Source organism: Helicoverpa armigera, chromosome 6 (genome assembly GCF_030705265.1).
Source record: "Helicoverpa armigera isolate CAAS_96S chromosome 6, ASM3070526v1, whole genome shotgun sequence".
Lineage (NCBI taxonomy): Eukaryota > Metazoa > Arthropoda > Insecta > Lepidoptera > Noctuidae > Helicoverpa > Helicoverpa armigera.
In genome coordinates, this window is record NC_087125.1 from 13626111 (window position 1) to 13640196 (window position 14086).

Genomic DNA, 14086 nt, shown 5'->3' on the forward strand with positions numbered 1-14086 from the left:
CTCGCGGACATTTATACTTACATATATTGTACAGTTTAAAATTGAATTTAAAAGTCATTTCTGAAACTTTAAAACATCCCATCATCCTCCGAGCCTTTACCAACTATGTTGGGGTCGGTCCAGTCTAACCGGATTTTAAAACAACCTTCTGAAACTTTAAAACAACCTTTTCTTATACATGAAGATTGACTATTGTCCTTTTCATTAATATTACATAAAAAATTGTAGATAAAAATTATTGACTTTTTCCCCAATATACAACAAAAAATAAGTTTGTGGTCTAAGTTCTTAACTCTTGCTAATGTTACCAAATAAAGCATTTCCATTTCAGTCTTACACTGTAAAGTATATTTATATCGTACCTACATGTATGCCAAACATAGTTACAATTCGTGTTCTATTTATTGGCGCTGCACCGGCTGGTTAGTTGCAGCTACATTTTATTGCAAGCGGGCGTAATGATTCATGTGGTGTAAACTGCGCCTAGTTTTGGTGGTTTTATGTCAACAGTGATTAATCGGTGTTAGTTAATGGTTTAACGGGTACGTAATAAATAAAAGATAGTTTATTGGGAGACTAGTTTTGAGCCGTCACTGCCTGAATGAGCTTTAGTCTGGTCAAAAGGCATGCAGCTTACTTTGGTAGAGATCAGGCGTATAAACACAATGGACATTGATAGTACCTTGTGTGCAACTGTGGACATTACAACAATTAAGTATCCAGTATACAGCCAGTATGTGACTGCTGAAAAGTTTGATAGAGTTTTTTTTATGGCAAATCTTATTGAACTTTCAAAGCGTATCCGCGATATTTGAACAGTGCCCATTAATAGTTATACCACGTTTTATTCCCATAATGAAGATATAAATACTCAGCTTCTATAATCTATAAACATAATAAAAGTCGTAAAAAGCATTGCAATAACTTAGCGTACAAAACACACTGAAACCGACAATTTTAAGTAATCAAAACGAATGGCCGTACGTCGTGACGACACTGTTTACGCGCCGTAACATTGCTTATGTTAGGGTTGCCATCATATATTTCAATAAGACTTAAATAAAGAATATTCAAGTAAGTAAAAGACGATGCAAAAATAATAAAGAGGAATCATTTTTTTGTTTGAAGCCTAAAGGTTCCGAAACAACTTTTTCTTCTTTCGTGTCGATGACATGTCTTATAGTGAAACTACACTTTGTCAGCCCAATCCGAAACAACGGAACCGATTTGAATATTTATTTTTTACTGTTGGGAAGCTACACTCTTCCCAAGTAACAAAGGCTATATTTTATCCCGGTATGGGCAAAAGTGCCCACAGAACGCGAGTGAAACCGCGGGAAAACGGTTAGTAAGTAATAAATCGTTCCTTAATTTCCACTTATTCTTCGAAATTTCGGCGGATAGAAAAGCATGGGCGAAGGTAAACATGCTACGCCGATCCCAAATAAAATTGGTATAAGTATGGGTAAGATGATGATGGTTTTCCAGTCATATTTCAGCATCACAGGTATTTTTTCATACCAGTAGTGACAACTTGTTTCAAAGAAAAACTTACTCTTTCCATACAAAAGGAAAACCTTAGTAGGAAATGAACAAAAACATGTTTTTTTTCTGAAAACTATAATTTATCGAGACTAGCCAGCCCTAACCTAAACTCTTATGCCTGCTACACTACATGGTATTGTAAACCATACATCGCCAGTTCACCGTACATCACAAAATAACATGGCGATAGCAAACGCGCAATGTATGCTGTGCAATTCAGAGCTATCTGCAAATAGCTGGAGGTGGCGGGAGCAATGCGGTGGGTCTTTGGTGAGATTCTCAAACTTTTCATAGTTAGTAATGTAAATATAATATATAAATAGTTAAATAGTATTGAAAAATACTTCCTATTCATTATATACAGAATATCATTTCTAAACGAAAGTTAATATTCCTGTCTTGAAGTCAGTCAGAAATTGGGACTAAATTCTTAAACAATAATTTTAAAATATTCTGATCTTCATTACTTCTAATAGACGTTGCTTCAGACTGTAATTTCATTTTATAAAAAATATTTTTCTTCTCATGTGCAGAATTTAAGTATATATAGAATTGGCATCAGAAAACAAATCCTTCTTCATCAGTCGAGTAAAAATATTCTTCAATTTGAAATTAAACTAAGCACTTATCTTTTTAATACCTACCTAATGTCCATGTCCTAATCCAGGTATCTTAACCACATCTTAGCCTATAAATGTTGAGACCCACAAGGGCATGTTCGGAGCAGTTTTCAAATTACGCAAATTGTAGTGCGCGTGGTACTAGCCCTGCAAGTTTGTACAGACTGAGCCTAGCCCTAGGTTACGTGCACTAAGTGCGTGCCTTAACCCTGTGCTGGGTTATGTAAATATGGATTATAGGGCTCTTTACAAAACTCTGAGACATATAGATAGAACTCTTTTGTTTCAGCAATAGGCAGAAGTCTGTGATTTTTTTTCTTTATAATCTCATGTTTTCACTTTTGTTGTGCTACGATTGTTCCATAGTTAGAACCCTTTACTATTCGTCCTTTGCGAAGGTAACTTTGAAACATGTTTCTCTGTAAAAACCTGTTAAATATCACTTTGATTTTTTAGGTTTGAATTTAGTTTAAACTTTACTTTAGATGCCTAAGGTTTCCATATTTTATGTTTCGTTTAATAAAAAAAACGCACAAGATATCACCTGTAAAACAAACATTGAAAACAACGCCATCTATGATTCAAAACTCGAACTACAAAGTCACTCACCCAAGCAGCCAGTCGCGTTGAGTCCGTAATGTTCATCGAGGCAGATATCGCAAGATGGCGGCGCGGCGCCCGGCGCGCATGCGCACTCCCCCGTTACCGCGTCGCACGTTGTGTTTAGTGCTGCGGTACCGCAGCGGCAGGCTGGACAACCCGCTGATATGCCTGGACAAAACGCATGTATATCGTCATGATTGTGATTTTATATGGGAATGAATGAGCTTTAGTTTTTCAGGACTTTAATGAAAAGTAACATTAATATAGTTTACTATCTCTACCAATGGTTTCACCCTCTTTCGAGGGAAAAGGAAAATACTTCATTTAGCATGTTATGGATGTTTGTTCCTGATTCGTGCTAGAACTTCTAGATTTTAAAGGAACTTTGCAGTAATATAGCTCAGGTATACCTACGTCAGTATAACATATAGGTTACTTTTATCCGGGTGCAGGGTGTATTTCCCACAGGAAGAGTGTGAAACCGCTGGTGTAAGCTACATATTATATTCTTATACGTAGGTATAGGTACTTATTTAGATCAATATTTGCCGCAGAGGTAGGTATGTATCTATCTATTTTCCGCGATCGTCATGGTGAATGACAATTTTGTAAAATTATCTTTGAATCCAGTAATATACTTAGCAATAGACACCGCAGTATCTATAAAACTGTACCTAAACCAAATGATTTGATAATTCAACTTCAAGATGCACGTGTTGGAGCATGAGCACACAATTAATATGAGTCTTATTTTCTATTCAATCTATGAAGAAAAATGACAGAGATATGCCTAACGGAAAATCTTATTCAGAACGCCAAAATGCGGGTGTTCGCAGGACGAGGTGTCTCCACTCCTACACGCCTTCTTTGGACCCTGTTTAGTTTTTGTATTACCAAAAATCGTTTACAGATATCTCAAAGAAACCGAACACCTTGTTGCTTCCCTGGTAATCAGCTGCATCTTTTTAGACTGGAAGCCGATCCCAAAATAGTTGGGAAAAGGCCCGGAAAATGATGATGAAGTGTTAAGTGTACCTCCATATCCTTGCAGACAGGTATCACAGGCCCGGCCGGCCCAGCCGGCGCGGCAGGCGCAGTGGCCGGAGCGCGCGTCGCAGGCGCCCGACAGCGCGCCCGCGCCGCACGCGCACGACACGCACGACACAGCCACGCTCGAGTTACTTGTGCTCGTGTTGCTTGTACTGCCGCCGAACCAGTAGCCTTCCTGTGTAAAAAGAATGTTATAGAGAGTAAGGTTGTGATTTCCACGACATAACGCTACTTTTTTTTGGTGGGAAATCATCAAATGGTCATCCCGTTGTGGGTGAGCAGCGTGAGCAAATGTCAGACTCTTGCTAACGGAACTACTAATTTAATGATTTCCCACAAAATTAGCACGCACAATTTTGTTTTGTTATAATTGGATTTGTAATGACGTTTTTAGCTAGTCATGTATTGTCATTAGAACTCAGAGCGTGTGCAAAATTTCATCCTAATCGAAGACCAGGAAGTGGGTCAAATTAAGATTCCAAGATTTTCTTCCATACATAGTTAGTTAAAAGTGAAACTAATATAAGCACAGTCAATAATAAAAATATTTTTTAGACATTCGAAAACTGCTATTTTGCAGCCAATTTTGAATAAATGATTTTTGATTTTGTAAGTGTACCTTGCACAAGTCACAGCGGGCTCCCTCGCTGTGCGGCGGGCACGTGAGGCAGCGGCCCGTGCTGGCGTGGCACGGGGACCCGCCGCACGAGCACGCCACGCACCGGCCCCCGGGGGTCGTGGGGGAACCCCAGTACCCGAAGTCACAGCTATGGGGACAGACAACACAGTTAAAGAACACAGAATTTCTATACGAAGCACTTCGTATTCAACACTTATCTATAAGTCAGGTAACCATCGTTATTCGTACGAAACCCAAGCGTTAAACCCTGTTAGTACACCATAATTCACCATAGGAATTTAAAGATTGACAGGCAAAACTGGTGTTGTTACCATGTAGTTACCACGCCGTTACCATGTCGTTACCACATTGTTGCCATGTTGTTACTCACTTCTCGCAATGGTCGCCGGTGTAGCCGTCGGGACACTGTGTGCAGACGTACTCGTCGCCGTGAGCGCTGGCGAGCGCGCAGTTCGGACTGAAGTTGTTACTCGCCTCGAACAGAGGACATGCGCAAGGCTTGCATGCTCCCTAAAGTGAAATAATTATGCTTCATTGAGACTACAACTCTTATCGTGTTTATAAGGGTGTGTCCACATCTAGCGCCGGCAAGCCACGCATTCGCCAGATGTGGACGCACCCTAAGGCTGCCCGCCCACCTCCGATACTGGTGACCGATTTTTGTAGGACTTTTGTAGGTTATACCAAAAAAAATGATATTCTTTCTAAAAGTACAGGTTCTACAGGTAATATATGAGGTGCGCGATCCTACAAGACATTACGGGACATATTAAGACCTCATTTAATCCATCTACCAGATGGGGAAAAACTTTTGCTACTTAAGAATTAAGTAGTAATGGTGATTTATCTAAAACGATATCTTAATAATATAATTAACGACAGGCTTTGCCGAGCTAGGATTTCCAATAAACAGATTAATTTGATATAAAGAAGCGAGCTCGATTAGATTTCGTAGATAGTATATTTTATTTATAGTATACCTATTCTTGTGCACCAAGTTTCTATCTTTATTACATTACTTTGTTTTATTATGTTTATGAAACACAATGTTCTTCATGCACTGAGTTAATGACCACATTGTACAAATAGAAATGTTTCCTTGGCAAGTAGGGTGCCTAAGTTGTTAGGCTTAAGATATTTTACGGTTATAATTTAGGCGGTCACCAAAAATATTTTTAAGACTCTAAGCTGAGGCACCAAATAAAATAAACAACTCCAAAAAAAATAAATTGACTTTATTAAAAGGGCACTAAAGTATATAATGTTATGATCCAAAAAAAATTAAATAACATCAGAAAAATCGCAAATCTCGCACAAATATTATTTTTGGTTCCCAAAATGGATTAATGGTCACCAAATTCTATCCAACTAAAAGATTAATATTACTACCAAAAATCAAAGTTAGTGACGAAAACGAATCGCTGCAAAACCGACTCCACGTAGTCTTGTCTGCCCTACCCCTAGAGTGCAATTCAATTCCGCGTAGGCGCGGAGGGGCGAGGCGGGACCGCCGGAGCCCTGCAGCGCCGGAGCCGTGACAGAAGCCACGCTTGCTGCATGTTGCGTGCTTACATTTTAAACGCACTGAGTTACACACAAATTCATATAAAAATAAATAAGCGACGTACGTTTGGGAACCCTAGTATATTAATTGGTATTTGGGAAATATTCTAGCGATCGTTAGCTTTTTAGTCTAACAAAAATTACCAAATTAGGAGTCATGGTATTACATAATTGGTAACATCTAAGTAGTGACAATATATAATATTTGGTCTAAAGTGTATTTTAAAGGCGTCCATATATTTTTTTAGTAGTCAATAATACGAAAAAATGGTTTTTTCTAATAATATTTTTGGAAACGTTATTTGGTGACCATTTATCCATTTTGGTAACCGTTTAGAATTTTTTTGGTAGTAAAATAGGTACTTTTTTGGGTGGTGTTTAAACACAAGCCATATTTTACTACTTGCCACTAGAGGTAGTATAGTACCATCGGAACTTTTACAGGACTGCCTATCTGTCCTCCTCAACCCAATTACCTGAGCAACCAGATACCCCTTGATAATTGGTTGTCAGACTTTCTTGTTTCTGACTACTGCAATGTCCCCGGTAAAGCTATGTTCGTGACATTTGTAAATTAGTGTTGTACCTGTACAGGATTCCCGTAGTGTCCCGGGAGACAGCGTTCGCAGCGCGGACCCGTAGTGTTGTGCTGACATGGGCCGCATGGCCCATCCACTGTTAAAAAAAAAAACAAGAACGGGCTTTAGCACACATACATACATAAGAGATACGCTCTAAAATAAAACATAACTTTTAGTGGCAGTCGGCTTATAAAAATAACATATGTCTTTATGTTCAGAGGAAATTGTTGGTCGTTATTAGCCTACTTATTTAAGGTTCTTCCACTATAACACATAAATCTCTGAACAGGAAAATTATAGGTAAATTATATTATGACGTCACATTGCGATATTAATCCATTTAATCGTTCATTATCGACTTTATCAGTTCAAACTAAAAACATTGATACTAAGATGTCGTTGACGCGACCCTATTACAATATTATGTAATTTGTTAATAATGAGATAATAAATAATAATTTATATATTAGGTAGGAATATAATGAAGATGTATCAGTTTGATTTATATTAATACACTAGCTTTTGCCCGCAACTTCGTTCGCGTGGAAAGTGACTACCAGCAGATTTTTGATTTGACCAATAGATGGCGCTATATGTCCAGAATATTTTTTTTTTGTAATAAAAACTATCCTATGTCCTTTCTCAAGTTTCAAACTATGTCTGTACCAAATTTCACACAAATCGGTTCAGTAGTTTAGGCGTGAAGAAAAGACAGACAGACAGAGTTACTTTCGCATTTATAATATTAGTTTGGATTTGGTATGTATTCTAAGAATGATTTTTCAATTATTTATGCGATGTAATGTTCTATTATGCTTTAACATAGTGACTGGGAACCTATAGCGAGGTTCAAATATCGGTGGAGTGATAAACCGTGTCTTTTGTAGATTAGACTAGCAGATAGCTTATCGGAATTACAATGTAGTCTAAAAGTAAAATATTATTTTGTTTATAATAAACTTATCAACCGCACTTTCGATTTTAATGCGCATTTCAGCGGCAATTACCTTTTGAGTCCTATTGTCAGCTGTTCATAGGTACCTAAAATGGTTGATGTGACACAACTCTCATGATGTTCAGACTGGCAATTAAGTTATTTGCGAATTAATTATACCACAACTAAGCTAGTTTCATTTTACAAAAAAGTCCTGGTGGTCTACCTACCCACTAGGGTAAAAAACCAAGCTGACAATCAATCATGTATGAGTGTCATCATCCTCATCATCCTCCGAGCCTTTTCCTAACTATGTTGGGGTCGGTTTCCAATCTAACGGGATTCAGCTGAGTACCAGCGCTTTACAAGAAGCGACTGTCTATCTGACCTTCTCAAATCGGGCAACCCAATACCCTTTGGTTAGACTGGTGTCAGATTTACTTCTGACTACCCGTAACGACTGCCAAGGATGTTCAACAGTATAACTGACCAGTATCACATCCAGCATGATCATTACAGGCGCAGGGCAGGCAGTCGAAGTTAGGCGTAGTACCCGCAGGTCGTGGCAGCCGCGCGTGTGTCCAGGCGCAGCGCTGGCAGTGCGCGCCGGCATGTGCTCGTCCGCACGCGCAGCGCTCGCGGGGGACTGAGCCGCCGCGGACACCTGCTGACTCTAGTCGGACCTGGGGATGTACGAATTGTGAGGCGAGGCTCTAAAAATTCTGAAACATCTCATTTCTTCAAAAGATTTCCAACCTTATCACAATAGGAGAAGGTTAATTATCGATTAGTAATTGACAAAATCGGGTAGGTTGACCTGCTGATATCTGTACATAGATAATGTAAAAAGGCTCTGGACTCTTATAAAGAGCTACAAATGGTAACAATTATCACAATCCACAATTATTATTTAAATAAAACTTAAATATAAACCATTTATTTGCCTAAAATGTATATTACAAATATTTATGATGGTATATAAATGTATGGAGTTCCTAAAATAATTACAATATTGATACAAATCATACCTCGTCCTGATCAAAATGATAATGCGCCTTCAGCATAATTCCCTTCAGGTCTCGCAGCACATCCATCAGCTGTGTCCTGGTAGCCAGCTGGTCTTCGCCCAGGAGTCGCCAACCCCCTTCCAGAAGAGGCACTGATATCTGCAGCTGCCCAGGAGTTTCGTGACTGGTGTTCGTGTATGCTAACATACTGCCATCTAGAAAAAAAAAGAGAGGGAAGAAGCTTGATTAGGATTAAAATTACAACGTATACCAGTAATTTCTCTACCTGGTGACCTTCTTAAAAGAAATAAGAAAACGCTTAATTTCAACGGACTTAATATAGAAGAGATAAGTAATTGATCAAGCATTTACATGCAGAGAACATAAAATGTTAGGTAAAATATGTAGCGTTAATTCCGCGAGACAATAAATCGAGGCTCGGACGTTGCACTACTCACATGCATATGTACAGTAGACCGCATATCAAAGGCAACTGTCATGCACCTTAACTCAATAGTAATAAGTACGATTTTCCTATAAAACTTACCACTGACCTGAAGTTGACTGTACATACAGCAAGGTTCCTCCTTTCCTCATGCATAAAGGAGCCAGTTGCCAAGCAACCGATTCGTAATATTTTACGTCAATAAACATTGTTCCTTACCAGTGCCAACAAGTACGACATCAGGGCCGAAGGTAGGGTTGCCCCCGGTGTCTCCTCTAACGATGCCCCAGTACACGGAGGCCCGGACTTCGCCCCCGTAGGCCGCCAGCTGCTCGCCGCTGAACGAGCGAGTGAACCAGTAGAAGTTCTCCCACCCTTCTACCTGGAACATCATCAGCGTTACGGTGTGTCCTATGTGAGCTAGTGATGGATCCGAACGCGAAGCGACGCGGAAAACAACAAACAGTCGACTTCGTTTGGGGCATACGTTATGTTGCGCAGTGCATTTTTGTATTAGCTTCGGATCACTTGGCTTTCGCGTTCGCATTGATTCGCTCACACAGGACGCAGCCTGAGACCCAATAATAAGATGAATTCTAACAAAATACGATTATGCTATCGGTGAACTTGAGCCTTAGATAAATATCAGCCGATCTAATGCTGATATTAAACATCATAAAGGCACTATCTATGCCTCCTATGGACTTGTGATTGAATGGCGTTGTTCAGTCAAAAGGGTCAGTTTTTCCTTATAAATCATTCCTCACCTCATAGCTGATGACGAATGGTTTCCCTTGCTCGTCGATAGAGGGCTCTATCGTCGCGTTGCCTTCAGAGTCAGAGATGAGCCACGCCTCTCCGAGGGGTAGAATAACCTGAAAATATATGGCAAATTAAAGTTTTATAATAAACATGGTTCGACAATTTAAATGAAGATTAAAAAGTTAAACAAATGCTTACGGAAAATCTAAGTATAAGCTTTGTAAATACGTCAGAATCGTCATAAAATTGCCCGTAACACCACTCTTACAGTAGCGGATTTTCCGCTTAGATTAATTAAGCGGATCGTGAAAGCGATGTTGCGAGTTGATAAACATGCAAAACAACTGACGATAACTGATTCAAGCGATGACACAAAAACGGAGTGGATAATGCTTTGTGAAAAGCGCTGTTACTGTACTACTAAGATATTAGGATAACTGGGATAAGGGGGCATTACAGTATTCATTTTGCAATTAATAAATAAAAACTTCGACTAGGCCGTACGCAACGTTTTAATCTGCATTAATTTGCAAAACGGTACTCACATCTCTAGGCGGCTCCAGCTCGTCAGGGTCAGCCAGCCTGCAGGAGTCAGTGATGTGCGAGCAGTAGCAGGGTCGGCAGCCCGCCGCCAGCTCCGCGCTCAGACCGAAGTGTCCCGGGGCACATGTGTCGCATCGCTCGCCTACCACGTTGCTCTGGAAACACAAATAGATTGGAAGAACTCTTTTTTTAAGTCGGTAATAAATACGAAGCATAGAATGGACGTTGTGGTGGCCTAGAGCTTAGTGAGTAGATTTAAGCACCCGCCTCTTATGAGCGAGAATGGGAGTCCGATTCCATGTCATGTGTCAGGTAAGTAATAGCTTTTCTAACGGCCGAATACTAGAACGCCACTTAATTTTAAGGACCACTTAAACATCTTTCTATTTGTTGTTACATTTATTTGTTATTTTTTGCGAACCATATACTCTGAAATAGAAGGAACGTAAAGTTAAGTAACTTTCGAGTATTTTGAGGTTAGTCTAAGATCCGAAGACAGTTATCCTAACTAATATTATAAATGTGAAAGTAACTCTGTCTGTCTGTCTTTCTGTCTGTCTGTCTTTTCTTCACGCCTAAACTGCTGAACCGATTTGTGTGAAATTTGGTACAGACATAGTTTGGACCTTGAGAAAGGACATGGGATAGTTTTTATTACAAAAAAATATAAAAATAAAATTTGTTCCGAACATATAGCGCCATCTATTGGTCAAACGAAAAATCTGCCGGAAGTCACTTTTCCACGCGAACAAAGTCGCGGGCAAAAGCTAGTAGGATATAAAGGTGAAGGAAAACCTCTTGAGGAAACCTGGACTAAGAAGTTTGAAATCGCCAACCCTTATTGAGCTAGCCAAGTGATCCTCTCCATGACAAGATTCCTCTACCCTGCAGAGGGACAATAAAAAGTACCGATAATGACACAAACTAACCTTACACTCGCAGACATCATCGCACACTCGCTCCGGATCCAGCACCCCGCGCGGGTCGCACTTGCAGGGCGGCGCGGTGGGCGCGGGCGCCTGGCACGCGGGGAACTGCGCCGCGCTGTCGCAGCACTAACCTTACACTCGCAGACATCATCGCACACTCGCTCCGGATCCAGCACCCGCGCGGGTCGCAGGGCGGCGCGGTGGGCGCGGGCGCCTGGCACGCGGGGAACTGCGCCGCGCTGTCGCAGCACTAACCTTACACTCGCAGACATCATCGCACACTCGCTCCGGATCCAGCACCCCGCGCGGGTCGCACTTGCAGGGCGGCGCGGTGGGCGCGGGCGCCTGGCACGCGGGGAACTGCGCCGCGCTGTCGCAGCACTAACCTTACACTCGCAGACATCATCGCACACTCGCTCCGGATCCAGCACCCCGCGCGGGTCGCACTTGCAGGGCGGCGCGGTGGGCGCGGGCGCCTGCACGCGGGGAACTGCGCCGCGCTGTCGCAGCACTAACCTTACACTCGCAGACATCATCGCACACTCGCTCCGGATCCAGCACCCGCGCGGGTCGCACTTGCAGGGCGGCGCGGTGGGCGCGGGCGCCTGGCACGCGGGGAACTGCGCCGCGCTGTCGCAGCACTAACCTTACACTCGCAGACATCATCGCACTCGCTCCGGATCCAGCACCCGCGCGGGTCGCACTTGCAGGGCGGCGCGGTGGGCGCGGGCGCCTGGCACGCGGGGAACTGCGCCGCGCTGTCGCAGCACTAACCTTACACTCGCAGACATCATCGCACACTCGCTCCGGATCCAGCACCCGCGCGGGTCGCAGGGCGGCGCGGTGGGCGCGGGCGCCTGGCACGCGGGGAACTGCGCCGCGCTGTCGCAGCACTAACCTTACACTCGCAGACATCATCGCACTCGCTCCGGATCCAGCACCCGCGCGGGTCGCACTTGCAGGGCGGCGCGGTGGGCGCGGGCGCCTGGCACGCGGGGAACTGCGCCGCGCTGTCGCAGCACTAACCTTACACTCGCAGACATCATCGCACACTCGCTCCGGATCCAGCACCCGCGCGGGTCGCACTTGCAGGGCGGCGCGGTGGGCGCGGGCGCCTGGCACGCGGGGAACTGCGCCGCGCTGTCGCAGCACTAACCTTACTCGCAGACATCATCGCACACTCGCTCCGGATCCAGCACCCGCGCGGGTCACTTGCAGGGCGGCGCGGTGGGCGCGGGCGCCTGGCACGCGGGGAACTGCGCCGCGCTGTCGCAGCACTAACCTTACACTCGCAGACATCATCGCTCCGGATCCAGCACCCGCGCGGGTCGCACTGGGGCGGCGCGGTGGGCGCGGGCGCCTGGCACGCGGGGAACTGCGCCGCGCTGTCGCAGCACTAACCTTACACTCGCAGACATCATCGCACTCGCTCCGGATCCAGCACCCGCGCGGGTCACTTGCAGGGCGGCGCGGTGGGCGCGGGCGCCTGGCACGCGGGGAACTGCGCCGCGCTGTCGCAGCACTAACCTTACACTCGCAGACATCATCGCACACTCGCTCCGGATCCAGCACCCGCGCGGGTCGCACTTGCAGGGCGGCGCGGTGGGCGCGGGCGCCTGGCACGCGGGGAACTGCGCCGCGCTGTCGCAGCACTAACCTTACACTCGCAGACATCATCGCACACTCGCTCCGGATCCAGCACCCGCGCGGGTCGCACTTGCAGGGCGGCGCGGTGGGCGCGGGCGCCTGGCACGCGGGGAACTGCGCCGCGCTGTCGCAGCACTAACCTTACACTCGCAGACATCATCGCACACTCGCTCCGGATCCAGCACCCGCGCGGGTCGCACGCAGGGCGGCGCGGTGGGCGCGGGCGCCTGGCACGCGGGGAACTGCGCCGCGCTGTCGCAGCACTAACCTTACACTCGCAGACATCATCGCACTCGCTCCGGATCCAGCACCCGCGCGGGTCGCACTTGCAGGGCGGCGCGGTGGGCGCGGGGCGCACGCGGGGAACTGCGCCGCGCTGTCGCAGCACTAACCTTACACTCGCAGACATCATCGCACACTCGCTCCGGATCCAGCACCCGCGCGGGTCACTTGCAGGGCGGCGCGGTGGGCGCGGGCGCCTGGCACGCGGGGAACTGCGCCGCGCTGTCGCAGCACTAACCTTACACTCGCAGACATCATCGCACACTCGCTCCGGATCCAGCACCCGCGCGGGTCGCACTTGCAGGGCGGCGCGGTGGGCGCGGGCGCCTGGCACGCGGGGAACTGCGCCGCGCTGTCGCAGCACTAACCTTACACTCGCAGACATCATCGCACACTCGCTCCGGATCCAGCACCCGCGCGGGTCGCACTTGCAGGGCGGCGCGGTGGGCGCGGGCGCCTGGCACGCGGGGAACTGCGCCGCGCTGTCGCAGCACTAACCTTACACTCGCAGACATCATCGCACACTCGCTCCGGATCCAGCACCCGCGCGGGTCGCACTTGCAGGGCGGCGCGGTGGGCGCGGGCGCCTGGCACGCGGGAACTGCGCCGCGCTGTCGCAGCACTAACCTTACACTCGCAGACATCATCGCACACTCGCTCCGGATCCAGCACCCGCGCGGGTCGCTTGCAGGGCGGCGCGGTGGGCGCGGGCGCCTGCACGCGGGGAACTGCGCCGCGCTGTCGCAGCACTAACCTTACACTCGCAGACATCATCGCACACTCGCTCCGGATCCAGCACCCGCGCGGGTCGCACTTGCAGGGCGGCGCGGTGGGCGCGGGCGCCTGGCACGCGGGGAACTGCGCCGCGCTGTCGCAGCACTAACCTTACACTCGCAGACATCATCGCACACTCGCTCCGGATCCAGCACCCGCGC

The 14086-nt window shown here is 46.0% G+C and overlaps 1 protein-coding gene across 1 annotated transcript in view; it reads right to left on the bottom strand.

Moving 5' to 3' along the window:
* The window catches only part of Wb (wing blister), a 163791-nt gene that overhangs the window by 93211 nt on the left and 56494 nt on the right, over positions 1-14086 (bottom strand). The window contains exons 9-18 of the mRNA XM_064035090.1: positions 10296-10448; positions 9756-9863; positions 9208-9370; positions 8565-8758; positions 8027-8219; positions 6608-6696; positions 4829-4968; positions 4438-4585; positions 3804-3993; positions 2775-2936 (exon numbers count right to left, since the gene is read on the bottom strand). Of these exons, the coding sequence (XP_063891160.1) occupies positions 2775-2936; positions 3804-3993; positions 4438-4585; positions 4829-4968; positions 6608-6696; positions 8027-8219; positions 8565-8758; positions 9208-9370; positions 9756-9863; positions 10296-10448 (1540 nt within the window). The remainder of the gene's footprint in view (positions 1-2774; positions 2937-3803; positions 3994-4437; positions 4586-4828; positions 4969-6607; positions 6697-8026; positions 8220-8564; positions 8759-9207; positions 9371-9755; positions 9864-10295; positions 10449-14086) is intronic.